This window comes from Equus caballus, chromosome 23 (genome assembly GCF_041296265.1).
Source record: "Equus caballus isolate H_3958 breed thoroughbred chromosome 23, TB-T2T, whole genome shotgun sequence".
Lineage (NCBI taxonomy): Eukaryota > Metazoa > Chordata > Mammalia > Perissodactyla > Equidae > Equus > Equus caballus.
Window position 1 is genome coordinate 40,414,504 of NC_091706.1, and position 27,593 is coordinate 40,442,096.

Below are 27,593 nucleotides of genomic sequence, written 5' to 3' on the forward strand. Positions count from 1 at the left end.
TTTCCACTTGATAAATTATTTTCTCCCTATTTCTAAAACTAATTGCTGTTGCTCTCGGCCGTCTCAAACAAACAAGATCCCTTCTCAAAGATAACTTTCTCGAAACCAGACATGTTATCTAAGTCTTAGTCCTAGTTCTATCACAAATATTATATATAAAACATATTGCTATATATTACTAACATGTATTTATAAAATAATAAAGTTATACTTAAAAATTATTCATAGATTATATACATGTAGTATTATTATAAACACCACAAAAAGCAAACAAAATTTTAAAAAGATAAAATAAAAACAGAATATACAAAGTTGTAATATTTTCTCCCCTCTTCCCAACCGATCATCTTGCACACTTCCTGGGGTGCGGACAATACTCTGCAGACCATACCGTAGCCATACAGAGTAGAGTAGTTCACAGAAACACTACGCTATTTCATGCCTTGCATTCACTGCAGTTCAGCATTCTGGAATGCCCCCCTCAAACCCTCCAAAAAAATCCAGCGGCAATCTTCAACTCCTTCAAGAATTGGTTCAAGGATAAAATTCTCTGTGATTCCTATTAATTAGGCTCTTTCCCTCTTCTCCTTACCTCCTCTCACTTGCCATCCTTATGCTTACTCCCTCCCCTTCAGATTTAGGTCTCCTTTTTAAGTTCCCCTTGTACCTTCTTTATATGTCCATTATAGAATCACTATCTTTTTAAGTGTCTGTTTCCCTTCTCAACTATAAACCACTTAAGGGCAGGGAACTTATCTTTTTGATCTCAGGGACTGGAATGTCTACCTCTGGCAGACACTTATTCGTACAATCAACTAACCTAGCCTACCGCTCTCATTGTACAGACGAAGAAACTGAGATTCAAATTATACATTGTGTCCAAGGTACTAATGCCATTGGACTACTCTATAATGATAATGTGGCATCCTCTCTATCTAATGTACCTCATTTTTTGCTCACTAAAAGACTCAGTAGTATACGGAAGACCTGTAAAGTTCTCCTTACAGTAAATCTGAAAATAAGAGCTAACTCAGTATCTTACAAATACATAGAAGACAAAATAAAACTTAAGTGATAATATCTAAGTGTTTTTTATTACTAAAATACCACACACCACTTATTTACAAATAAGGTATCTGAGACATCTATTTGCAGAAAATTATATTCATGTGGACAGTCTATAGAATATTGTTCTGGAATATCTATATATCCTAACTGCATACTAAACAGCTAAAACCTACACTTTTCTCAAAGTTGTGCCCACTCAAAGCATTTAGTGATGACTCAGATTTTAGGCTAGTTCAGAGAAAGAAATTATATCCTAGTATCTACAAGTGTGGTCTGGAAAAGCTATTATTTACAAAATGTTTACATACATCAAATTCAAAAAAAGTAAGGGATTCAAAACTTTATCTGTTTGAGACCACCATATTACTTTTTGCTACTAAAATGCAAGAATTCCATCTCTCTTGGACTAAGAATGTTAGAAATACATTATTATGTTTATAAACAACAGAAATGTTTTAAGTTTAATTCCTAAGTATAGATGCGATTAGATTATATGAGAATACAGTATTCTGAGATTTAGCCACTGAGAATGATTCTAAACATTTAGAAATTTATAAGAGAAATAGTCTCCCTGCTCTTTTGTAGGACTCAGAAAATATTTATTATACACACAATGCTTTTGAAAACACCTATAATTCATTCAAACCTATATGCTACTTCTTAGCACTTTCATGCAGCCCTTCTCTTGCCTCATTCTAAATTGTTTCCACATCTGTAAAACTGGATGCTTGGACTAGATGAACTCTACGGTTCCTTCCAGGTCTAAAATCTGTGACATCAATTTGGAGTATATTTTACTACTTAAAAATAATGACATATGAATGGACTATTTTTCATGTGAGTCATAACTTTAAGCACTGTGGAGACAAGGGTAACAAACACACTACACAAATATAATGTCATTAAACAAAGTATTAAAAGTAACTTACAAAGAAAATTTGTGAATAATTATTCTATTACCAAATAATTCTACTTTATGAAAGGAGTCAAGAAGAGGTTCCTTAGTTTAAACACAGCTCCCCTACTGAGTCAAGCACTATGTTAACTACTGTTTTCAGTGAAAGAAACCACTGGTAGTCCTGAAAACAGTACATGGGAAGCCAGTGACAGATTAGATTATTTTAAAATTACTAAAGCAATTAACACAACTTTTCAGAAGCTATTCCATAAAAGCAGAGTACAATACCCAGTTTCAGATATGAGGAAAATATTCATCTTACTCAACCACTACTACCAATATTATAATGGTTAAAATTTATATTGAGCTCACCATGGGATGGACACTGTTGATTTTATACTGAATAACTCATTTAATCCGACAGCAACCTAATGAGGTGGGTACTATTTTATCCCCATGTTACAGATAAGGAAACTGAGGCAAAAGGTATAGCGACTTGTTCAAGTTCACTTCAGCTAGTAAAGAGTCAAATTATTCTTCTATTTCTGAAGAATTTCCACTTGATAAATTGGCTTGTATCAATTATACAATGGTTATAAATTAATATGTTTATTTTAGTATCCTCTTGTGTTACATTATTTCCTCTTACCAAAGAAAATAATTAACTCTGGATATACAAGTGGCGTACACCAGGAGCACGTGCTATCTGAATTGCCTAAGATTTCTAGTAGAATAAACACAAATGTCTAAAAGTATAAAAATTTTGTGTTGATGCACTATTGTTGCAAAAATTCAGTCTGCTCAGATGAAGCGGAGAGAACAGATCAGGAGTACGCCAGAGTAATCACTAACCATTTAATAACACCATAAAACTCCGATGGCATCCACGGGTAGTAAAAGGATACAATTTTTTTAATGATCGAAACAACCACCTTTTTAACATGAGGCAAAATTATTTTTCTAACAATATTTCATCCTAAAAACTTTTAAAAGTGTCATGCTAAAACTGTCTGAAAGTTGCAGGTCCGACTTCCACCCCACTAAAACTGTTCCCCTGCCTACCCCTGTAATTCTTCCGACCGGCACCATTTCACATCTACAAATTTTACCTGCTCTTCGGCGCTCAGGGCTCCGCTTCCTCCTCAGCTTCTTTTCATCTGGGTGCTCGGTTCATTCAGCCCGCACCCACCACACCCCTGCGGGCCCCCGCCCAGCGCTGCTCCTCCTCCCGGGGTTCTCCAGTACCAACTCCGCACCTATCAGCGACGCCCCCCGGCCCCTGGCCCAACCCATCCTCGGACACGTGCGAGGGTGTGTTTGTGTCAGTCCGTCAGTCCCAACCCGGACGGGGCTCACTTACCGCGAGAGAAGCGCCAACTTCTGCTCCAGCATCATCTCCAGCTTCTGGCCCTGTTTGGAGATCCAGTGGTCCACTCCATGCAGGCGGTAGCACGTCTCTAGCATCAGCCTGAAGTCCGCGACGAACTCGGTGATGCCCCCGTACTGGCCGCTGGCGAACTTCTCCTCCATCTTCAGCAGACACATGCACTGCCCGGGCTGCTGCGGGTGGACGCGACTGCCCCGGCTCCCGCTGCGCGGCCCCTCGGCCTCCTCCTCCTCGCTGGCGGCAACGCCCCCCAAGGGCTGCAGGAAAGGGGCGGTCAGGCCCCGGTGCTTCTCCTGCAGGAACTCGCCCAGGATGCGGTAGCCCTGCTGCAGCTCGTAGGTCAGCTCCTGCTCCTTGCAGCCACCGCCCCCGACCACCATCGCCTCCTCCTCCTCCTCCTGGTCGTCCGCGTCCTCCTGCGAGGAGGCGCTCCTCCCTCGAGCCGGCCCTGAGCTCGGGGCCGCCGCTGCCACCTCCTCCTCGTCGTCCTCTTCCTCGGCCGCCGGTGGCGGCCGCTCCTCCTCCCCGGCCGGCTCCATCTCCCCCGGCGTCTCAGGCACGCTCATGCCCCAGGCAAGCCCAGGTTGGGCAGTGTGGAGCGCCCGCTCGAGGCGCCGGGGGACGCGCGAGCGCGGGCCGCTTCCTCAGGGCTCGGCTGTGCCGCGCAGCCCCAGCCGCATCAGGCCTCGTTCTCCTCAGCCGCCGGCTCGGCCCGGTACGCGCGGGGGTCTCGAGCTCGCCGCCGGCGGGGCGGGGTTACATGGCGCGCGGGGGAGGGGGGAGAGAAGAGGAGAGCCTAGGTGCCCTCCTCTCCCCTCCCCCCGGCGGCGGCGGCGCGCGCGGCCCTCGCCTGCCTCACCCCTCCGCGCCCCGCCCGCCCGCTCTTCACCGGCCCAGCCGGGCCTGGCCGCCGCGACCTCGGCGCCCCACCCCCTCCCGGGCCGGCTAGGGGGCTGGGAGGGGGCGAGGAGGAAGGGGGGGTTCTTCTCTCGCCTCCCCGGAGGGGGCCTCAGCGCTGAGCCGCGGCGGCTTGAGCTCCTCCTCCTCTCCTTCACACCCCCTCCCGCCCCTCTCTACCTGCGGGGGACCCAGGCAGGAGGAGGCGGCGCGCGGACGGGGCCCGGCGACAACTGTCAGTTAGAAGCCCCGCTGGGCGGGGGGGAGGGGGAAAAGAGGAGGGGCAGGGAGAGAAGGGGGAGGGCACTCAGGCACCACCCCCACCCCAGACTGGGGCGAGCTGTGGAAAGAAGCAAAGAATGGGGCACCGTCGCTCTCCTCGATGCGCATGCGTACTAGAACAACCCACCCCGGTCGCGTCACGCCCAGCTACACGAAAGCAAGGACTTCGGCTCGGTTACAGGCCTGAGGCCTGGTAGGTTGCGCGGACGAATGATGTCATCAGCTTGTAGACGACTGTAAGGGGAGGAGTGGAGAGGGAAGCAAGGCGCCTGCGCAGCTTTACTAGCCGCTTCCAGAGACCGAAGAGCTTTTCAAGGCGAGTGCTGTAAGAGGCTATTTCTTTTGTGGCACCCTTATTAGCCCTAAAACCTAAAGTTAATCCTGAAGGAGCTTGCCAGATAGCCTTCGTTAATGGCAAATGAATTAGTAGGAAGGCACAAAATGTAAATCGTATTGTCTTGTAAAATTTACATTTTCTTTGCACACACCCTCCTCTTTGTGACTGCCGGTTTTTTAAAATATAAAACTAGAATTTTGAAAAGTTTAGAAAGGAGGTTCAAGGATTCGACGAAAAGGAGATGATTTGTAGAATTCGAATTTCTGAAACTCCTGTCCCCAGTTCTTAACATCAACTCTTATTTTGGAAAGTAATCTCATGTTTTCTATTAAAATGAAAAAACACATTTCCACTTCTCGATTCTTGAGATCTGCTAAGAATAAATGAAGGGAATAGAACCTCATAAAAAAAATCCTTGGAACTAAAACCAGTCTTCAAATATTTCAAATCTAGGCTGTACAGCATTAAATAGTCATTAGCACGGCCTTACAATCTCACTGCACATTTAAAAATTACTGTTTGGAGAACGTCTAAAAAGTCACATTAGTTTACATATTGTTTAAACTAAGTGGGGAGAAAGGAACTAATGGTTCCATAAAACATATTACTATTTTCTCATGTTCTATTTGAAAGATGCACGTTACTTTTTCTACTTACACTGAACGCTCTTGCTTGAAACTTGGAATTACTTAAAAACACAAAAACAAAATTCTAGAAATCAAGCATTTTAAAAGTAAAAGCTATATGACTAAATGGTCTGGATATTCTGACTTTTGAGATTGTTTACTTCTCATTAGTGTAGACCTTCAAACACTGATAAAATTAAAAACTTCAAAGCTTTTTTTTTTTTTTTTGGTCCAGTAAGTTAAAAAGCAGCCTTAAGTAAAATAAAGTGGAAACACTTTTGAGTTTTTAGGGTATTGACCTTCCCCCATCCACACACACGTCCATTATCTAGTTTTCAAGATCTTCTGTCATCTTATCAGACAGTAATCTATGAGGCATTTACACCATTCTCTCTCCTCAGAACCCATAGATGTACCTCAACTCACAGGACCAAAGGCAGGGACCAGTCCTACTTCAGCAACTGGCAACCAAAAACGTGCCTGACTAGGCATCCCTCATTGCCTTTGACAAAGTCCGAGAACCTAGACCCACCCTACCCCAGCAAATATCCCCTCTTGCTGTTTAGCCACCAACACTATTTCACGACTCCCAGATATTAGCTTACATTTATTGAACCCTCTGTCACCAAGCACTTTATATTCATTATCTCCTATGAGCTAGGTATTATGACCATTTTACAGATGGAGAAACTGATGCTTAGGTTAAGAAAGTAGTTTGCCAAAATTCAGCTATAGGTCTGTCATACTTCAAAATTCTCCAGGTGCCTAATTCCAAGTCATCTGGAAGAATTTCCAATTCCTCATGCACAAGAGTATAGGGAATTTCTAGAAATGTTGATCAAGGGCTTCTTAATTAATGGATATTAAGATAAAGAGGTGCGAGTGAGTTGAAGGAACTTCAGTTATAGGTCATGGAGAGGCCATGATGATTATGATCTTAGCTATTATGTAAGTAGGATCAGGTCCTTGAACTTAACAACAAAGAAATATTATATTTCTATTCTCTATTTCTATAATCTATTATACAAGAAATATGTTGGTTGTAGGTAAATTAGAAAATACAGATAGGTGAGGAGAAAAATTGACATTATTTAATCCTACCACCCAGAGAAAACCTCTATTAATACCTTGAGGTAGGACTGTTCTATTTATTCATCTATACTTTTTTATCTTAAATAAACTTAAAATTGTGACTATACTGTACTTAATGTCCTCCCCCCCCATTAATGATAAATAATTGTAGGGAATGGACAGGAATTGCTTATCTAAAAACCTCAAGTTCATCTCTCTTTCCACAATGGCCTAGATGGCCTGTTCATCTGAATTGGTAGAGGGTGAATCAGGGAAATCCTAACATAAGAGGAATTCCAAACCATAAAAAAGAACACAGTGGAGGTACAAACAACAAAGCAGTAACAGTTACCATTTATTAAGCACTTACTAGGTCTTAAATATTTGCTAAATACATACACAGTGCTCACAATAGCCACAGGAAATCATGACAGATGTATTTATTTTTAAATTTTGGATCAATGATTTGCTGAGTAGAAAGCTTTTATCCTACCCTAACAAAAGCTCAACATTAAAGACTGACATTCCAATTAATATAATTAACCCTAGATTTATAGATCTGTTTTCTTATAATGCATAAACTACTAAATGACTGGTCTCAAAGCTGTTTCTTTTTCATGTTTAAAGATAAAATTAATTTTGCTTTCCTTTCATTTTCACAATAGAATACTCTTCAGTGCTACTATAGAATCTATTAAGAACTTATTCAAAATAGAAATCTATTTAAGCCTCATTTTGAATCAGGGCTTCTCTTCTTGTTGAATTGCTTTTCAGGGAGGAAATGGCATACATACACAATGCAATATTCTGCTCAAACACATAACACTGATTGACTCCCACAAATATCAATTACTTAATATTTGTCAAATACTGTGTTACAGTATGTTACATGCTACCAATGTTAGATGTACCAGGACACCCTTTTCAGTAACCATGGTTCTTAGAGTCCTGGATAACTTAAAAAAGAGAGACTGTTCTGGCTAAGGAGATTTTAAAGTTCTCATAACTCTCAGCTGGACACCTTGGGAACTAGAATATGGATATGTCTCACCTATTTCTCAGGAGGACAATATGAAAAGGTTCATATACATTATAGAGAAAACTCCCCACATCTGCAATATCTCAAAACTCTCTCCCAATTTCAGCATCTTCTCATTACCAAGAAAACCAGTATTATCAAGGAGGAATAAGCCTGCCACTATATTCTTCACCCATAATTCCAAAGATGTTTGTCCTGGAAGTTCTCTTATGCTATCTTTGTGAGCTCTTAGCATCTTGTGATAGGCAGCACATCATGAAACCAAGCATATTGCTTATCCAGCATCAATGATTCAGACAAACAGCGACAATTTATATACTTCACATCAACTAGGGGAAAGGTGACAAACATTCTAAGACAACAGAAGCAAAGGTTGTCATCAAAATCTGTATTTAAGAGATAAAAACATGCAAGGTGAACACAAGGCTATAACACTAACTAATCCTAGAGAAACACAGGGAAGAAATATAAACTGCTTAGTAGGGAGAGAACAATTCTCTCAGTTATAATAGAAGTCATTCACAACACTTATTTGGAGTTACTTTTATGGTAGATGATATTCAAGTGATATTAAAGTGCTTCAAGCAAAATTTAGCAACTCCTGTAAGGCTTCCTGCTGCTCATTATCAAGTTGGGATACGCATTCCAACCAGAGTTCTTCAGAAGTCTGTACCTGACGCACGACATTAGCTAGGCGTTTGGCACAAGGATCTTCATAGTTAATAGTCTCATTAATTTTTCCTTCTGCAATTATACTGATTATTTTGGGAAGATTGGAATTATTTGGACCAAGTACAACTGGATGGTTACTTTCAATTAAGTCACAGAGAAAACTCAAAGTCTGAATAGCTTCCTCTTTATCTTCATGCAGTGGAAGCCATGATAACCAGTGTGGAAGAACTTCATCTACATTTACACAGTTAGGCTTAAACCTCAAAATCTTCCCTACTGCTGAGATACAGTTCTCTGTAGCAATGACATTTTTTTTGGTTTTGGAATTTGCACACTTAATAACTTTTACCAGCAGTGGAACAGCTTCTGAACATAAAGAACGATAGTCATCTCCACCAAACTGTGCCATAACACCCAGGCCATAAGCAGCAGCTTGCCTGACTTCAGGGTTGTTGTCTCGCATATTTAGTAGCATTGGCCACCGAAAATATTCTACATATTTAAAAGAGGTTGGACTGCAGTGCTCTATGATATCGTCAAATATGCACAATCCCCACTGTCTGTCTGGCCATGGCCTACTGGAACAAATTAGATTTACAATTAATGGGAGCAGCTGTTCAAACCATGGTAAAATCTTTTCCTTATAAGTACTAAATAATGAGTGCAAAATATCTGATACTTTGGTCAGAATATAAACATCACATTCATCTTCATCTTGCAGAGACATTTCAACCTGCTGGTCATAGTTTTCTTCCTGTCTTTTAACCTGTCTCAATTCTTGATTTTTAAAGTGCCCTTCAAGTTTTGCTTTCAATATTTCTCCCAGTTCTTCCAAGTGTTCATCATTAAGGCACCCATCTCCCATTACTTCAATGGACTTTGCAAAAGAATTCATTATTTCTGACAGTACATCTGTATCAGGTTCAGTCCCAATAGCCTTGATTAAGGGATCACATATGAATTGCCACATCTGTGCAAGATACTCTGGGCCACGAGTTCTTGCACATTCCAGGAGAAAAGGCATGGACTCTGCTGCTGCCACTCGAACATTGTCATGGAAATAAAATTTCAGTAAAGGAACCATCAGCTTTACAACTTGTTCTGTATATTCCACAAAGCCTTCCCTTAACTCCTTAGCATAGTAAACCAACATCTGGCAAGCAGTTGCTTTTGCTTCAAGTCCTGAAGTTTTAATTCCAAAACTTTGCTGGTCTCCAAGATTTACAAATTGCCATCCATCATCATCACTCATATTCTCCACGTCTTGTGTGTCTAAGAGAGCGACATCAGGTTTAGCTGAAGCAGTCTTAATAAGAGGCTCAATAACCAATGGAAGGTACTGCTGAAAATCATTTCCAAGAATTTTACACATTCGAGCCCATGCTGAAATCATGTAAGAGGTCTGAGGGTCATCATCTTCCATATTATTTAAGTCTGATTGTGTCTTCAATAATAGCTGCATCACATTTGATGCATCCTGCATAAATTTTTCCTTCCCAACAGCAAGACCAACATGACTAATACATTCAATAGTTTTTCCTTTCAGAAGCTTGAGTTCCTTTTGAACAGCGAGTTCAACAATGTGCTTTAGTGAGGGCATAAATATGTCATAATAGGGAACAAACTTTTCTTCTATAGTATCCGCAACTGAGGCAATGGTTGTCACAAGCTGTTCCAAGGCCAACTTAGTTCCATTCCGAATCAACTCTTGAAGTTTAATCACCAAGATGGAATGCAGATTTCTCACCATACTATCCAAATATAGAACTAGCAATGATTTGGGGCAGTCTTCAATAAAAATAATAAGCGCGGAAGCTGCATGTGATTGCACACGCTGATTACCTTGATTCTCCATGGTACGCAACAGAGCTGCAATCACTGTTTCATGGAATTTCTTTTGGAAGTTAGGTGCAAAATCTGTGGCCATCTGTCCAAGTGTAGTACAGGCTGCAGCCCTCACCCTAGGATGCGGATCCTGAAGAAAAAGCAAAACAGAGTTAACTGTTTCATCTAGAATTGATTCCATTTGCTGATGGCATCCTTCTCCAATGGCAGATAAGGCCATTAATCCAGCATGTCGATATTTCCAGTCTGGGCTCTGAAGCATCTGCATGATATGCTCCTTAGTCATTGGTAAAACAAGTTTTCCTCCGAGCCCACAAGCCAATCTGTCTAGTGCACTCTCAGCAGCAACTGCATTGCTGTCAAAATCATCTTCTTCCATTTCATCAGCATTTACCCAGTCCTCATCATCTTGTAGATCAACCATCATTGCTAATATATGAGGAATTGCTTGTGCAATAATATTTGTATGTTTTTTTAACATTGGGGTTGCAGTTTCAGACAAGGTCACTATAACTTCAAGGGCCAGTTGGCGTTGCAGATTACTAAGTCTAGAGTCTCCACACAACTTTAGACTCAACTGCAGAGTATCTTCTAAATAAGGACCCAAGTATTTAGGTACAGTATCTGCAATCTCAACAAGGGATTCTAGCACAGAATCATCATCCTGGTAGCATGAATCATTCACAGCCTGTAAGATTCCAGGAAGCAAGTCTGCAAAGTCTTTGAAAAGAGCAATATTATTCTCATTAGCAAGTACAAATGCAGCGGCGGCTCTAGCAGATAACGTCCTGATTGCTGGATGTTCTTGATCTTGAATACACTGGTCCAACAACCGTTTGATGATATCCAAATCGTGCCGCTCTTGGTTCCCAAAAATCCCAGGAAAGTGCCAGAAAACGTGAAGTGCAACCTCCCAGAGAACCACATTTTTAGAGTAGATTGAATCAATAAGGAACTTCAGACCTTCAGGCCAGTGGTTAGTGCCATCCTCGTCTATCAAATTCCTGGCCAGCACTGCAAAAATATCACAAAGTTTTTTCCTCATGCTAGCATGTGTTTCTAATTTAACAGCCAGGATCAGTTCAATCTTGACGTCCCTCTGAACATCAGAGGGGAGATTTGGATAGACTTCCTCAAACCCAGAGGACAAAAGCCGTCGTAGCAGTGCGGCTGCCATTTGTCTCACCTCATAACCTGCTCTTCTATTTCTGACAGCATCTAAGAGGAATGTAGTCTTACACAGACCTGGGATATTTTCATAGATTTCCTCTGCCTGCCTCCGGACCATACAGCTTGGATTTATCAGGTTCTTCAAAAGCTGGTAAAACTCTTGCTTTCCCGACACGGTCGCCGGTATCCCTGCAGACCCGGTCGCCGCCATCGCGCTCTGTCAAAGAAACCGCGACCGGAAAGGAGGGAGCGGGCCTGCGGCCGGAAGCAGTGACGCAAGCGAGGCGCCGGCAGGGATGGGCGGGGCCGCTTCTTCCCCCGCTGCCGGGGCTCTCCGGGTGCGCTCTGGGAGCTGGGGAGCCGGGCGGTCCCGGGGATAGGTGAGAGCGGGATGGGCGCGAGGGTCGTCCTCCACCTGTTTTCTAATCAGACAAAAGTGCACTGCAGAGCGGGGAAGAAAAGAAAGAAAATTGTGATATTGATTGTATTAGAGTGGGGTTTATGGGTGATTTTTTTCTCCGTTTCTTTATTCCTACACTCTCTCTATTGTTACCCTGACAATTTTAAAACAGTAAGTACATCTTGAAATCTCGCTAAGTGAAAACAGCCCACCACAAAAGGCCACGTATTGTATCATTCCATATATATGAAAGGTCTTGAATAGGCAAGTCTATACGGAAAGTACATTAGTGGTTGCCAGAGGCTGGGGTGAGGGGAGAATGGAGAATGCTGTCAGGCAGTTTCTTTTTGGGTGATGAGAATGTTCTAAAATTGATTGTGGTGATTGTTGCACAATTCTGTGATTATACTAAAATAGTCTGCATTGACTAGTACAATTGATTTGTACAATTTAGACCGGTGAATTGTATGATATATGCATAATACCTCAATAAAGCTTTTTATCAAATTAGTGCAATAAAAGATAAAGACAATGATTACCACCCCACTACCACACCTAATGCAGTAGAGCAGTGATGTTCAAACTCTGATGTGTGTCAGAATCACCTGACCTGTGGATTAAAATAAAGAATGAGAAAGACAACTGAATAAAGTATAGTGGAAGGTGTACCTAGCCTAGTAATCAGAAGACTTGAATCTTGGTCTTATCTCTAAATTAATTTTGTATCCTTGGTCATATCACTCAAGGTTTTCCTTGCATGTTGTCTAAACGGTAAAATCCTTTTACAGTCTTCCTTTTGGTAGGAAGATGCTGAGATTATTTCAAGAAACAAATGCCCCTGAGGATAAATATTGTTTCTTTAATTAGGCAGTTTTGTCAATCAAAAACAAGGATTGAATGATTAGATCTTCTAAGATCTCTAACAATGATTAGATCTTACTTTTGTATTAGCACTTTGCCATTCTGTCATTTTGACCATTATACAGGTTTGCAAAGTTGGTAAGATAGATATAATACTAATTTTATGTGAGAAATGGAAACTCAGGGAGGTTAAGGGATTTGCCTAAGATGACACAGCTGTCTAAATCCACCTGTTGTGAAGGCAACACCAGTGATCTTTCACCATAGCACTTCCCCATAATTACTCTTGGCTTTGCAACATGATTAGAGGCCTTTACTTAGTGCAAAGTTGGTCTTAACTTACTTATTGCAAAGTCAGTCTTAAACTTCTCCAGTGAGCTTAATTTTTTTGTTTTTGAAGATTGGTCCTGAGCTAACATCTGTTGCCAATCTTTTTTTTTCTTCTTCTTCTTCTCCCCAAAGTCCCCCAGTACATAGTTGTATATTCTAGTTGTAGTTCGGGCTTAATTTTAGTTTTGTAAAATGCTGCTGCATATACCCACAAAGATAGAAAATCACAGCTTTTGCATTAATGAAATGATAGACTAAGTAGTTAGTCTCATAAATTACATTGTAATATGTAATACTATGCTCATTTAGAAAGAAATGTTACTCTCTAAACACTGTTTCTTTCTGTGGACTGACAACCAACTTCATCAGAATCACTTGAGATACTTTTTTTTAAATGTAGATATTAGGGCTCAAAGTCTGAACTAGTGAATCAGAATTCTGGGGAATGCAACCCAAGAATGTTCAATTTTAACAAGCACACTGGATTTTCATATAAATACCAAAATTTGAGAACTACTGATGAGATCAATTCTGGTTCTTATTCCAAGATCATGACTATAGTTTTGCATCTTGCACCAGATTCGCTGGTTTTCTTACTGTTCCTTGAAATAATCTAACTGCAGAGCCTTTGCATTTGCTGTTTCAGGAAATGTTAATAAGTATATGAGAGGTGAAAGGTTCTTCTTAAAACTGTATCTATTAGCATATTTAAGACATTAAAAACTACAAAATACAACAGACCCACCACAATGTTTTAAATTTAAAAGTCTGTCAATATCAAGGGTTGGTGAGGATGTGGAACAACAGGGTATCAGTTACATTTTTGATATATGTAAATTGGTACAACTACTTTGAAAAAATGCTTGGAAAATGCTGGATTATGCAATTATTCATTTATTCTCTCAGCAAACATTCATTGAGGGTATACTCAAACATGGTGCTGGATGCTAGGGGCAAAGATTAAATACGTAAGGATGCTCATAAGAGACAGTAAATGTCACATAGTGTAGTGATCACTGTGGTGACGGTGAGTCTCTCATGGAACCATATGGGGTTATGGAGACAGCTGATCTAATCTGGGTGTGGGAGAAATCAGGTAAGGCTTCCCAGAGGAGGTGATATCAGGGCTGACTTTTGAAGGATGAATCTTCATTAGCTATTTGAAGAAAGAGAAGAAGGTTGTTCTAAGTACATGGAACAGCTTTTTTCAAATGCAGAGAGGTGTTAGAGCCTAGTGTGGTAAGAATTCTGCCAGTATTTCAGAATTGCTGGAGCATTGGGTATGGGACTTGAGGGGGCCTGGGGATGACACAGGAGGCAGGAAAGAGGAAGACAGAAAGTTAAATAGAGGCCAGATCCTGAAGGGTCTGATACTCTGTGTTATTGGGGTTTTTTCCTTAAAGGTAATGATGAGCTGTTTAAGGATTTTAATCAAGGGCTGTGAAATAATAAATTTTTAGAAAGATTTTTTTTTATAATAGTGTGAAGATGGGGCATTTAGGAGGCCAATAACCTAGTTCAGTTAAGCTGAAAGTCTAAACCATAGCAGTGGTGGAGGAAAAGAAAAGAGGGCAAGGATTAGTGAGGTTTTAAGAAGTTGTATAGCACTTAGAGGGGAAGGAGAAGCTTAGGAAATTTCCCCAAGTTTTGGCCTGGGCGTCTGGTTGGAGGTACTGCAATTTACCTATTTATTTACCTATATATGAATAAACAACAGTATTAATGCAGACCAAAAGACTACTAACTCTTTCTGGAGGAATAAGAGGTTTCCCCAAGAAGGTGATTCCCAGGGTCCATATTTTGTTCTCTAAATGCTATAGTGACAATCGTTTTAACAGTAGGAGCTAAACTGACCATTTTAGGAAAATTATGTGTGATCTTTTATTTTTAGAAAAACATACACTGATTTAAAATCTTAAGGTACTTCCTCTCTCGATTACATAATTCTGTTCTTTTTACTTTTTGCATTGTTATTTCCTTTCTTGTTTTCCCCCAAGGAACACACATAATACCCTAGATTTCAAGACTGGACTTGCAGACTTCATTAGAGTTGAACAATTCTATTAAATTTTGTAATTAAATTTGGCTTTTAAATTTGTTTGCACTGTCGAGAGCCATTTAAGAATATTTCCATAACGTGGCTCAATACTACACAATTCAAGTGCTTGTTAGCAGCTTACTAAGTGAGGAAAGTGCAAAATAAGTTGCAAATTTCTTCCAAGATCTGAGAGATTTAGAGTTAAATGAGGAGGATAGAATTACATTGTACATACTTGACATTTTTACAAGAATAATCCAAAATAAATAAAAATACAGAAAACAAAAATACCATAAAGTCTCTCACTGGCCTAAAATGGGACAATCTGAATATCAAAAAGAATAATGCCTACAATGGGTTAAAAAACATCAAACATAAACAAAAGGGATGATTTTCTACAATTAACAAAAGCCACTAGCTCATTAATCATTTTTGGAGGTTGCTAGGTCACCAACTCTGAAAATTGATAAAGGGAAATAATCAAGATTTTTCTTATCTTTCCTGTACAAACTGTGCAGGATAACCACATAGTTGATGAGGGTACATTCTTCTTTATAGAATTTCAGCTAATAAGTGCACAAAGAAATGCTAAAATTAGAAAATTGCTGTGTCATAATCTCAAAAGAAAGAATGAATCTAGGTAATAGTAACCAATGGATGCTAAAACCATTAAATGAAACATTGATTGGGAATTTAATAATAGAAGAATTAAGCTGAAACCACCTGAAATTACTAATTAGTCTTACTATTAAAAGTAGGATAAACCAGAGGTGTCATTTGCCTGTTGTCTTTCAGCTCCACATCCATACTTCCTATAATTTATTCTCTGATACTGAGGTTAGGCTCCGGAAACAGAATTTCTCTTTTCATAGCTGGGTCACTGGTAGGTTTTACCAGTAAGGAGCCACTAGAGATTGGAGGATAGAAAAGGGGTTAATCCTTCCTGTTGTTCCTTTTATTGTCTGGATTGTCCCAGCAATGGCCTTTCCTCTTGGTGGCAGCAATTTCCTTCCTCTTGCAACACTCAAAAAACCCAATGTCTCATCTCTGCAGACAGTGCAGCGGTAGCTTGGGGGCACCCCTTACTCAGAGGTTTCACCTACAGCTCTGGGAGGTCCCTCCTTTGAGTTTAAAGATACCAGTTCCATTTTGTTCCCTCAGCTTCCCTCAGGCATGGTAACAGTTCCTTCAGTTATCATCATTTTTATTTATTGAGGAAGATTGGCCCTGAGCTAATATCTGTTGCCAGTCTTCCTCTTTTTGCTTGAGGAAGGCTGTTGCTGAGCTAACGTCTGTGCTACTCTTCCTCTATTTTATGTGGGATGCCACCACAGTGTGGCTTGATGACTTGTACTAGGTCTGCGCCTGGGATCCAAGCCTGTGAACCCCAGGACACCAAAGCAGAGCACGTGAACCCAACTGCTATGCCACCAGGCTGGCCCCTCAGTTATCATATTTTGATTACCTTGGTGCTATTTATTTACTCTTTCAGGTCTCTCACACCTGTGTAACCAATCCTTTAAATCAAATCTCCTCTTGAAGTACTTAATGTGGTTTGTTTTCCCAACTGGACCTTGACTTATATACCAGGCATTCAGTGATACAATAGGAAGTACACTGCATCACCTATGAGGTATATTTATTTTATATCATGTTTATTGACATATAATTTATATGTAATAAAATTCACCAATTTTAAGTATATAATTAGATTACAGTCAAGTAACCATGACTACAATCATATATATAGAATATTTTCATTACCCCTAAAAGTTCCCTTGGGTCCCTCAGTAGACAATCTCCTTTCCCCACTTCTGGCTCTAAGCAACCACTGATCTGATTTCTGTTGCTATAGCTTTGTCTCATCTAGCATTTCATGTAAATGGAATCATTCAGCATGTGGCTTTCTGTGTCTGGTGGCTTTATCTTAGCACACTGCTTCTGACATTCATCCATTCTGTTGCATGTTTGTTCCTTTTTATTCCATCATATAAATATAGTAGTATTCCATCATATGAATTCACCACAATTTGTTTATGCATTCACCAATTGATAGACATTTGGGGTTTCCCAGTTTTAGGCTATTATGAATAAAGCTCCTATGAACATATGAGGACAAGTTTTTCTATAAAGATATGTTTTCGTTTCTCTTGACAAACACTAGCAGTGGAATGGCTTGGTCAAATGCTAAGTGTAGGTTTATATGAAACCGCCAAATACTTTCCAAAGTGGACATACCATTTTGCATTCCAATAGCAATGTATGAAAGTGCCAGTTGCTTCCCATCTTGTCAGCACTTGGGATTGTCAGTCTTTTAAATTTTAGTCATTCTAGTGAGTATGTTGTGGTATCTGATTGTGATTTTAGTTTGCATTTCCCTAAGGACTAACAGTATTGAGCATCTTTTCATGTGCTTTTTTGCCATTTGTGTATCTTCTTTGGTGAGGTGTTTATTCAAATCTTTTGCCCTTTTTTTTTTTCTGCTTTATCTCCCCAAACCCCTCCTGTACACAGTTGTATATCTTAGTTGCAGGTCCTTCTAGTTGTGGGATGTGGGACACCACCTCAACGTGGCCTGACGAGCAGTGCCATGTCCACGCCCAGGATCCAAACCCTGGGCTGCCGCAGCGGAGCACGTGAACTTCACCACTCGGCCACGGAGCTGGCCCCCTTTTGCCCATTTTTAAAGATCTAGTTTTCGTCCTTGCATTATTGAGTTTTAAGAGTTCTTTATATATTCTGGATATAAGTCCTTTATCAGATATATGTTTTAAAATATTTTCTCCTTTTCTTTTTCTTAACTATGTCTTTAGTTAGAAAATCAAAAGTTTTCAAGTTTGAGGCAGTTCAGTTCATCAATTTTTTTATTTTAAGGTTTGTGCCTTTTAGGTCCTATTTAAGAAATCTTTACCTAACTCAAGGTCACAAAGATTTTCTCTAATATTCTCTTCTATAAGTTTTATAGTTTTATGTTTTACATTTGATTTTTGTATATGGTGTGAGGCATGGGTTGAGGGTCATTACCTTTTGCATGTGGATTTACAGTTGTTCCACTTTTACCCCATTGAATTACCTTGACACTTTTGTTGAATATCAATTGACCATATATATGTAGTCCTATTTCTGAACTATTTTGTTCCATTAATCTATGTGTCTATCCTTACTCCACTGCCATACCAACTGTCTTCATTACTGTAGCTTTATAGTAAATCTTGAGCCTAGGTAGTTATAGTCTTCCATCATTTTTGTTCTTTTTGAAAAATGACCCAATTTCTCATCCAAAAAGGTAAAGAGGATTGTTACAGAATAAAAGAGACATAAGAAACATAAAATCCCCTCTGTACCCCCAGTGAAAATGTCTAGTGAAGATATTCATTGTTCATTCATTCTAGTAATATCTCTTTTTGTTATGAGATAATCTTCTGTAAGAGCTCTAATTCTGGCTTTAAAGTAAATAGAAAATATTCATAATCCAATTTATTAACCTGGGACTTTTTTTTCTGGCTTTATTGTGAAGAATATATAATAAGATTCTAAAATCTTATATAAGATTCTAAATATATATATATATATTTAGACATATATAATGAGATTCTGACAAATCACTGAACATTTTAATTTTTAGAAATCCCTCTCTAGTCTACGGTAAATTTAAGATAGTTTTAACCTACTTAAAGCCCCTACAAATTTGTGAAATTTGAGTATAATTAGGAACTTTTTGAAATCTATACATACTGTGCATTGAAAAATTAAATACTGGGCTAGAAAAAACTAAAAGCAAATTTCTTATTTCTTTTCAATGTAAACTTATTGATTTAGAATAATATCTCAGCTTTTCCACTCCACCCAGACCTTTTCCCAAAACATAGCTGAGGAGAAAGATATTCCTGACATCTGGGGCTGTAACCTGGAGTAGCTTATGTTTAAACTTAAAATTTTTATGTGAATATGATGTTCCAATTGATAATATTTTCAAGTTTTTTCATATGAAATTGTTTTCTCTCCTAGCCTTCTACTTCATTCACTTATTCAACAAATATTTATTGAGTACCCACTACGTTTCAGGCACTGTGCTGGGGCATTGGAGATACAATAGTTAATAAATCAGGCAGAATGCCTACCTTCATGAAATTTACAATCTAGTCTGGAACTCTTAGCTTATGCCAGGAAGACCAGCCAAGTTTAACCTGAGATTTTGTGTATTTCCTGGCATATTGCCTCTTACTTCCAGGCATATTAAGTACAGTAGCAGAACACTCTTACCATCTTTAAGAATTACATGGCAGTGATTCAGAATACCTAAAACTACATAAAAACGTAATGAATTGGAGGGAACAGAAAGCTCACAAGGTGAGTACTCGACTGGCTTCTCCAGATGGGTGAGAATATTTACATAGTACTTGCAAGTATTAATAGATTTGATTCTCATAACAAATAAAGGTGAATACAGATAGATTTTTTAAAAATTAAATGCAAATAAAATAGCTGATGCAGAGGAAAATTATGATAGTGATTGGTAGAGGATATTAACCATCCAGAAATTTGGTGTCATTTTGTGTTCTCCTAAAATTAGAATGTTTGGCCCCTACTCCCAAGGTTAGGGAGAGCCCAGGAGAAGCAATGCCCAGGGGCAGTGGTTGTGGAGAATGAGAAAAGAACCAAAGTAGGAAGCAGATTGGGCCCTACTCCAAACAATCAATTATAAATTATATTAGCTGTAATTTTAAGAAAAAAGACAAAGCAGACATATTAAACTCTCTTGTAAAGATAAAACACTCAGAAAATTATCTCTTTGGTATTACTACTACTACCTCTAATAATATTAGGGTTAAAAAAAGGAAAATATATCTGGTTAATTAGAGATAATGTTTTGGACAGTTTCTTGTGTAACAGACAAAATATAAACTACAAAAAGGAGCTGTTCAATTGTGCAGTGTACTTGGTAACATCATCTTGGAAGTTGCCAAAACAATTTTTTTTTACTTAAGGATTTGCACCTGAGCTATCATCTGTTGTTAATCTTTTTTTCCCCTTCTTCTTCTCCCCAAAGCCGCTCAGTACATAGTTGTATATACTAGTTGCAGGCCCTTCTGGTTGTGCTATGTGGGACTCCACCTCAGCATGGCTTGATGAGCGGTGCCATGTCTACGCCCAGGATCTGAACCGGCAAAACCCTGGGCCAATGAAGTGGAGCACGCAAACTTAGCCACTCGGCCACAAGGCCAGCCCCCACCAAAACAGTTTTATCTGCATCTTTAGCTGGTGTGAGAAATAACCTTGACTTTCTAGGTAAGTTGAGGAAATTGTATATCTAGGAAGAAGTAATAATGAGGTAATGAAGAATAAATTATTTATCCATTGAATTAGAACTTTTGTTAGTATAAAACTGGCATTCGTGTACTAATCTCTTTTGCAGCCATTGTATTGTTATATGTCTAATTTATTATTGTATGTCTACTTCTACAAGATTTAGGAAAATCTGATGTATTAGAATTATGAAGGGTGTAATTGGTTAAACTTGCAATATCGTGACCAACTGTCCTGATTTGCCCAACACTGGGTTTTCTTGGAATGCAGGACTTTGGATCCTGGGACAGTCCCAGGCAAAGGGAGATAGTTGATTATCCTAACTTTCAATCAATTTTTAAGTTTTGGAAAAATATGATTTGCTAAAACACATTAGCTGTAAAGGTAAATTAGATTCGAGTTAAACATTCTTGACAAGAATCCTTTATAAGTGATGCTATGTACTTCATATGCATTATATCAAGATGCACATAATATGTGGTTGTCCTACGATTATTGTTACTAAGCTTTAAGTAGTGGCTGCCTGATCTCTCCATTTTGTTTTTCCTCTTGAGACCAATAAGTTACCTGTGGGGTGATACTTTGACTGCCTGCAAATTGTTCTTGTCTGAATCAGTTGTTTCATCCAGGAGCAGGAGAAAGGTAATTATTTTTCTAACTCCATCATCTCTTCTATGTTTATAAGCTGGCATTTTTCTGTTTTTTTTTTTTTTTTTTTTTTTTGAGGAAGATTAGCCCTGAACTAGCTGATGCCAATCCTCCTCTTTTGGCTGAGGAAGACTGGCCCTGAGCTAACATCGTGCCCATCTTCCTCTACTTTATATGTGGGATGCCTACCACAGCATGGCGTGCCAAGCGGTGCAGTGTCCACAACCGGGATCCAAACCGGCAAACCCCGGGCTGCCAAAGCAGAAGGTGTGCACTTAACCACTGTGCCACCGGGCCGGCCCCTGGCATTTTTCTGTATTGAAGAGTTCTACCTCATTATCTGAGGCTATTTGGTCACTGTGAAGGAGTGTTTAATTCTTTCTCTTTATCAATTTTTGGAGTAAGGGAGTTGTGTAATAACTACCTCTGATGGTGACAAATATGGTTGTCTCATTATGTTCTGCTTGGCTTTCTTTTCTTTTTTTTTTTTCCTGTTAGGAAGATTGGCCCTGAGCTAACATCTGTTGCCAATCTTCCTCTTTTTGCTTGAGGAAGATTGCCACTGAGCTAACATCTATTCCAATCTTCCTCTATTTTTTTGTATGTGGGAGGTCACCACAGCATGGCTTGATGAGCAGTGCATAGATCTGTGCCTGACCTCTGAACCCATGAACCCTGAGCCACTGAAGCGGAGCACATGAACTTAACCATTACATCACCGGGCTGGCACCTGTTTGACTTTCTCTTTTTTGAGTTGTCAAGAGCTGTGAAGGGGGGTCTGAAATTTTACCCTACTTCAAAGCTAATAAGTTAGTCTGCCATAGTTTCATGGGTGATGGTAAAAGATCTGAGACTCCTGCATCAGAGAGAAAAAATAGTTTATTACTCACAGCAATAGCAGTAGTCAGAGTACTGGCATTTTTCACCAGTTCCCAAACCCCAATTCCTACAGCGTGATGCAAAGAGGGATAGATGACAGCTGCACACACTGTGGATTATATTATAGGAGAGAAACACTGAGCTTAGATACTTGAAACTTTTATTGTAGTCAATAAGCCTAACTGCTTTTCCTCCAGAGGGAGACATTATCTCTTTATTCTGGACAGTAATCATGCTTGCCCTTTGCTCCAGAGGGAGACATTCTCTCTATCTTCTCCTATCCACTACACAAACATCCTTGATAAAGTAGTCCAGAATGTCTTCGCTCAGAAGATGTGCAGAAAAATGAAAGACCATGAGTATCATTATGTGCTGCTTGTTCTCCATCACACCCTTCCCTCATTACATTCTCTGCCCTTTTCTGTAGCTGGAGGCTGACATCTACAGGCTGCCTCACACAGGCTCCCTTTCTCTCCAGGTTCTAGTTGGATTGGCCAATGAGAGGCATCGGCAAAAGATTAGGAAGAGGGACTAGAGTATTTAGTCCCCTCTCCCCACCCTGTTCTCTCCCCACTGGTACTAGATGCATTTATAGTTACAGTTCTCATAAGGGGTACTTTCTTCCATGTTAGAAACTCTAGGCTCATTTTCTCCCATTTCCTTTTTAGGCTTAAAGATGGTATAAGTGTATAATTGTTCTTAGTCCCTGTACTTTGTTGTGTTCTCTTAACCTTGCCTGAGTCTTTGTAAATAATCCTTTCAGTACAATCTCTTGAGTAACACTTTCTAAATATATTTTCTGTTTCATGCTAGGATCTTTACATGAACTCATAGAATCTATTAGTTTTGAAAAGAGAAAAAACAGAAATTATTAAAACCAAGGATTAGAAAGGTAGTTTAACAAAAAAAGAGATTTTAAAATATGGAAATATTATTATCCTCAATGTGCTAATTTATGCAAATATATTTATACAAATGTATAAGATCAATACCGTTAAGACCCTTTTAGGACAATTTACAGATGTGACTACATGGTAACAGTGAAATTATTTGAAAAATCATAGACTAAAAAGTACAAAAGATTTATATCCTATTTGATAAACGGCCAGAGCAGGTGGTTTACCAATGAAGAAATATAGACTATAATCTTGACAGGAAAAAATTCTCCATTTTGGTAGTAATTAAAGCAAAGCAAATTAGAGGCACAATCACATCTCTCATTAATTACCCAAGATAAGTCACACCAGCAACACAACATTGGTGGACTGTTGGTAAGTGATCTGTTGCTAGTGGCCCCTGATGACTTAGCTGAGGATCCAGAATGGTGGTTACAAAAGTCTTTGATGCAGCAATTCCACTGTGAGCAATAGATCTTAAGTAGATGTTACAAAAGAAAACAAAAATGAGGTGCATGTTATTTGCAATGGACGTATGTCAGAGTACTGAAAAAATGGACAATAACTCAACAATGGGTAGAATAATTGTTGAATAGACCATGATATTTTAATACATGTTGAAATGCTTATGTGGAAAAAAGAGGATATGCAATGTGTACATACTACATATACTTTGTATAAAAACATAACTCTATGTCCGTTGGCTTCTTTTTGTTTTCCTGTAAAGTTTCTTAGATTTCTGATTTATTTTAGAGATGTTAATTTACTTAGCAATTTAACACAACATTCTAAGTTTGTGGCATTTACTTGGACTTTACTTAAGCATTTTTGTAAAAATGGAGAAAATGATGTGTCAACAACATTCATGAAAATCTTAAAGATAGAAAAATGACTGGATCAATGAGTACTTTTAGAGAATGATAAAAAAAAAACCCTTTTAGATTAGTGTCAATACAAGTCATCCATTGACAATGTGTACAGAACCTTTCCTAGGCTCAGAGAAGTCAAGTAACTTGTCTGAGGTCATACAGCTAGAAAATGCAGAACAAGACTGGAACTTAGTCTTTTTGGCTCTCAAGCTGTCCCTGGTGTGAACATTCAGAGAACAAGTAGAGGGGATAGGTCTTGAAGAAGAGAACAGACACTTCTATTGAAAAGGAAGGAGAGCCTGGAAGAGAAGGCATGTGTGGTAAGCTTGCAGTTGAGGTGATAGGTAGGCAGTAGTTAAAGGGAATTTTTAAAACTGATATCCTCTCTTTTTTTGGTGAAGCCATTGACTGTAGGTGAGGGAGTAAGGGTTTGAAGAAAGAGTCAAACATTTTGGAGGAGCCATGGGAGTGAGGAGTAAAGGAGCTGAACAAAGATAAACATAAGAATTAAAAAGAAACAGAATTGCAAAAGTTTTCTCCTGTTGAGGTTAGAAACCAGGAAACCACAGTGGTAACAATCCACCAATTCATACTCTAAAGTGAAAAAGGCAGGGTTCAATATCATTGGTTCAATTCCATGTTTAAAAAAAACACCCATATGTAAGTGTAAAACACATGCAGAAAAATGTATAGTATATATACCAATTTTTTATAATGGTTACTTCTAGGAGGAGAGTGCGTTTGAGGTTGGGGAAAGGACTTTTACTTTTTACTGTGTGTATTTCTATATTATTTGAATTTTTTTTGTTGTTGAGGAAGACTGGCCCTGAGCTAACATCTGTGCCAGTCTTCCTCTATTTCGTACGTGGGACACCACCACATTATGGCTTGATGAGCAGTGTATAGGTCTATGCCCAGGATCCGAACCTGTGAACCCTAGGGTGCTGAAGCAGAGCACAGGAACTCAACCACTACACCGCTGGGCCAGCCCCTATTATTTGAATTTTTTTTTTTGATACCAATGTATTCTTGCATTACTTGTATAAAAAATGGGGAATGTGAAGTGATGGTCTAGTAAAGGCCATAGGTTTCTGAGCATGTCTCCATCTCCACAGAGATCATCTAGAGCCTATTCTACAGTGACTTGAAGCTTCAGAGCCAGCAAAAGTCCTACCTGGCTCCTCCCAGCACAGCTCACAGCTGCTCCATAGGCCTCACAGCTTAAAACAGAGCCAGCACTCGAGGGTTAGTGGTATCTGGTTCTGCTGTTTCTGTGGTGGGAGATATCAACTAGCCGTAGTGTTTGCATCTGTCCATTAACAGCCATTCAGACTCAGAGAAGATCTGGACAGCTCATAAAACTACATTTTGCCGGCTGCTGAAAACTAAACTAAAATCTCCTTCCAGCTGGTGGGAGAGATCTCCAGGTTCTGTTTTCGTATCTGTGATAAGTTGCAATTGCAGAAATTCCATAATTGACTCAGAATGTAAGTGACTTTCCTCCTTATATGTACTAGATGTCAAGATAAATCTAGGAAGCTGGCCTTGTTGCTGAGTGGTTAAGTTCACGTGCTCTGCTTTGGCAGCCCAGAGTTTGCCACTTCGGATCCTGGGCACAGACCTACGCACTGCTCATCAAGCCATTCTGTGGCGGCATCTCACATAGAAGAACTAGAATGACAGACACCTAGGATATACAACTACGTACTGGGGCTTTGGGGAGAAAAAAGAAAAAACAAACAGGAAGATTGGCAACAGATGTTAGCTCAGAGCCAGTCTTCCTCAAAAAAAAAAAATAGATAAATCTAGAACAACACTAGTTAATTTCTTGAAGTAGTTCTAGTCAATGCAATCTTCCTGTGAAGATAAATTCTACAGAGCAAGACATTTGGGGAGATGCCAACAAGAAATAGAATAACATTGAGTAAGCAAGACTCTTTTGTGAAAGCTTAAACTTATCAGGGAGATTGTTTTAGGTATGGGCGCAGGGAGAGACGGTGCCCTTACCGGGAAAGAAATAGGAACAGAGAGGAAGTGGGCATTTCTCCCAAGTTCATGGAGAGGATGAAGGATGTTCCATGAGGATGGGGAACTGCTGTTATTTGGAGGCCAGCTCTCCACAGGTATGTGGTATAGAGGTGAGATGAATGCTAATACTGGGGCTCCCAGCCCTGGTAAATATCGCTGTGCCCAAAAGGAGGTAGTATGGTGACTGCATACTTCCAAGGGACAACTTGGGCTTGGGTAATAAACATCTCAAGTGGTGGCTCAAAGTGTGCACCAATGCCTGGCAAGGTTTCTTCAACTATTTTGCTCTTTATAAGACCCATTGGGCCTTATGTGTAACTCAGTTGGACAGGAGCGTGTCTTTGCCTGTATTTCCTTGAAATCACAGCTTGAGACAAGGGCTTGGATGTAGGTAATTTATTTGGAAAGTAATCCTTTGGAGTAGAAGTATGGGAAAGGGAATGAGGGGAAGTCAAAACAAGGTTGCATTATTGAGTTGCTTATTGGCATGAGCTCAAATCAAAATTGTCCACCCAAGGGACTAGGAGCAAGAGAGAGAAGCATTTGTTCATCTGCTCCTGCCTCCCACTGGTTGGGACATGAACCTCTTGGGTTTGCACATGTGCAAGTGCTGAGCAGGCACCTATGGGCACTCACAGAAAGGAACCAGAGAAGCCCGGAGGCAGGAAGTGAAAGAAACAAGGCACAGGCTTGAGGTGAAGTGCTGTCAGTGCAAAGAGGGAGGAAACCTGCAGGGACCTGTTTGCCACAGCCATCACGGGCATGGGAGCTGAAGATTAGAGGACCTGAAGTGGGGCTCCAGATGTCTGTTACAGGGAGAGAGGCTAAATAATGACTGAGCAATATGGGACATACAGACTTTTGGAAATTTATTTTCCTCCTGATTAAAAAAGTAGTACATATATTTTTGAAGTAGAAACTAATTTAATTTGATTAAATACAAATGTAATCTTTCTGTTAGATCCTTATTTGTGGAGTAGATTTAATCCTGCTACAGTAGTGCAATGCCTAACGTTACAGATGCTAAAAAACAAAGCGAAACAAAACCGAGTTTAGTTCCCCCCTTCTAATCACACATCAAAACGCATAAGCACACACACACACACACACACACACAAACACAGGCAGCATATATACACACACCCTTGTCTAAAAATAAGAGGAAAAATTCTTAGGAAGTGCTTTGATTCCATTGTAAGTTTGTTCCTGTGTGATGTTAGCATTTGGTTCTGAACCTCTAAGAAACTGGTCTGGAATCTCCCTGCTTCCCATAAAGAGCTGGTTTGGGGTCTGACATGTACCTCCATTTATCATTTTGAAGAGAATCCCTATAAGGAATATTGCTTCATTTATAGTGCAGCTCCTCAAACTTTAATCTGCATACAAATCACTCAAATAGATACTCATCTACCACTTCTGCTTGGTGTTTCTCCTTAGCACTTAGCATCTTCTAACATACTACATATATAATTATTTATCACATTTATTGTTCGTGTTACCCCCTAGAATGCAAGCTGCACAAAGGGAGGGATTTCTGCCTGTTTGTATCTCTGGTGCTTGGCTCATAATAGGCACTACATAAATATTTGTGGAATGAGTGAATAAATATTTAACTCATCAATTTAAATTGCATTTTAAAGTATTAAGTACTTGCTACATATCAAGCATTGTGAGAGGTGCTTTGTGGAATACTAAAATAAGATAACAGTGGGCAAAAAAGAAAAAAATAAATACGGAGTCCTCCCTTCTGGAGTTGACAGGCTAGTGGGGAGACAGACGTGTAAATAAACGTAATAAAGGCAGAATAATCAAAAGCATGGTAGAGATGCAGCCAAATACAGGTGGAGCCCAAGGAATCAAGTATGTATTCCGACTTGGGGCAGCACGAGGAGACTAAATGGAGGAGGTAGCACTTGAAGGATAGTAGAACTTTTACCTGTGGGGAAGAGGAAGAAATTCCAGGTAAAGGGAACAACTGGAGCAGAGGCCCGGAGACAGAAAAATATCCTTAATGTTTCATTCAAGAGATACTTTCTCTACTGTAA

The 27,593-nt window shown here is 39.6% G+C and overlaps 3 protein-coding genes across 9 annotated transcripts in view; 1 reads left to right on the top strand and 2 right to left on the bottom strand.

The window, feature by feature from the left end:
• BRD10 (bromodomain containing 10) overlaps nucleotides 1-4,403 on the bottom strand; it is a 106,648-nt gene extending 102,245 nt beyond the window's left edge. For 3 of the 5 annotated variants that reach the window (XR_002803230.2, XM_023627327.2, XM_023627326.2), the window contains exon 1: nucleotides 3,327-4,403. Coding sequence is in view for 3 of the 5 variants with exons in the window: in XM_023627327.2 (XP_023483095.2) it covers nucleotides 3,327-3,919 (593 nt within the window). In the remaining 2 variants the exon portion in view is untranslated. Of the gene's footprint in view, nucleotides 1-3,075 lie in introns of all 5 variants that reach the window. The other 2 variants (XM_070248295.1, XM_023627329.2) reach the window with 2 other exon arrangements.
• Nucleotides 4,404-8,185: 3,782 nt separating this feature from the next.
• Nucleotides 8,186-11,508, bottom strand: RANBP6 (RAN binding protein 6). The gene has a single exon (NM_001257084.1). It carries the CDS (start codon nucleotides 11,501-11,503, stop codon nucleotides 8,186-8,188), a length of 3,318 nt encoding a protein of 1,105 aa, NP_001244013.1. The 5' UTR covers nucleotides 11,504-11,508.
• Nucleotides 11,509-11,586: 78 nt separating this feature from the next.
• IL33 (interleukin 33) overlaps nucleotides 11,587-27,593 on the top strand; it is a 158,166-nt gene continuing 142,159 nt past the window's right edge. The window contains exon 1 of one of the 3 annotated variants that reach the window (XM_070248335.1): nucleotides 11,587-11,672. The gene's annotated coding sequence lies outside the window, so the exon portion shown is untranslated. The remainder of the gene's footprint in view (nucleotides 11,673-27,593) is intronic. The other 2 variants (XM_070248311.1, XM_070248322.1) reach the window with 2 other exon arrangements.

Coding starts and splice junctions, on each gene's coding strand:
- RANBP6 (NM_001257084.1), bottom strand. CDS start 11,503: ATGGCGGCGACCGGGTCTGCAGGGATACCGGCGACCGTGTCGGGAAAG.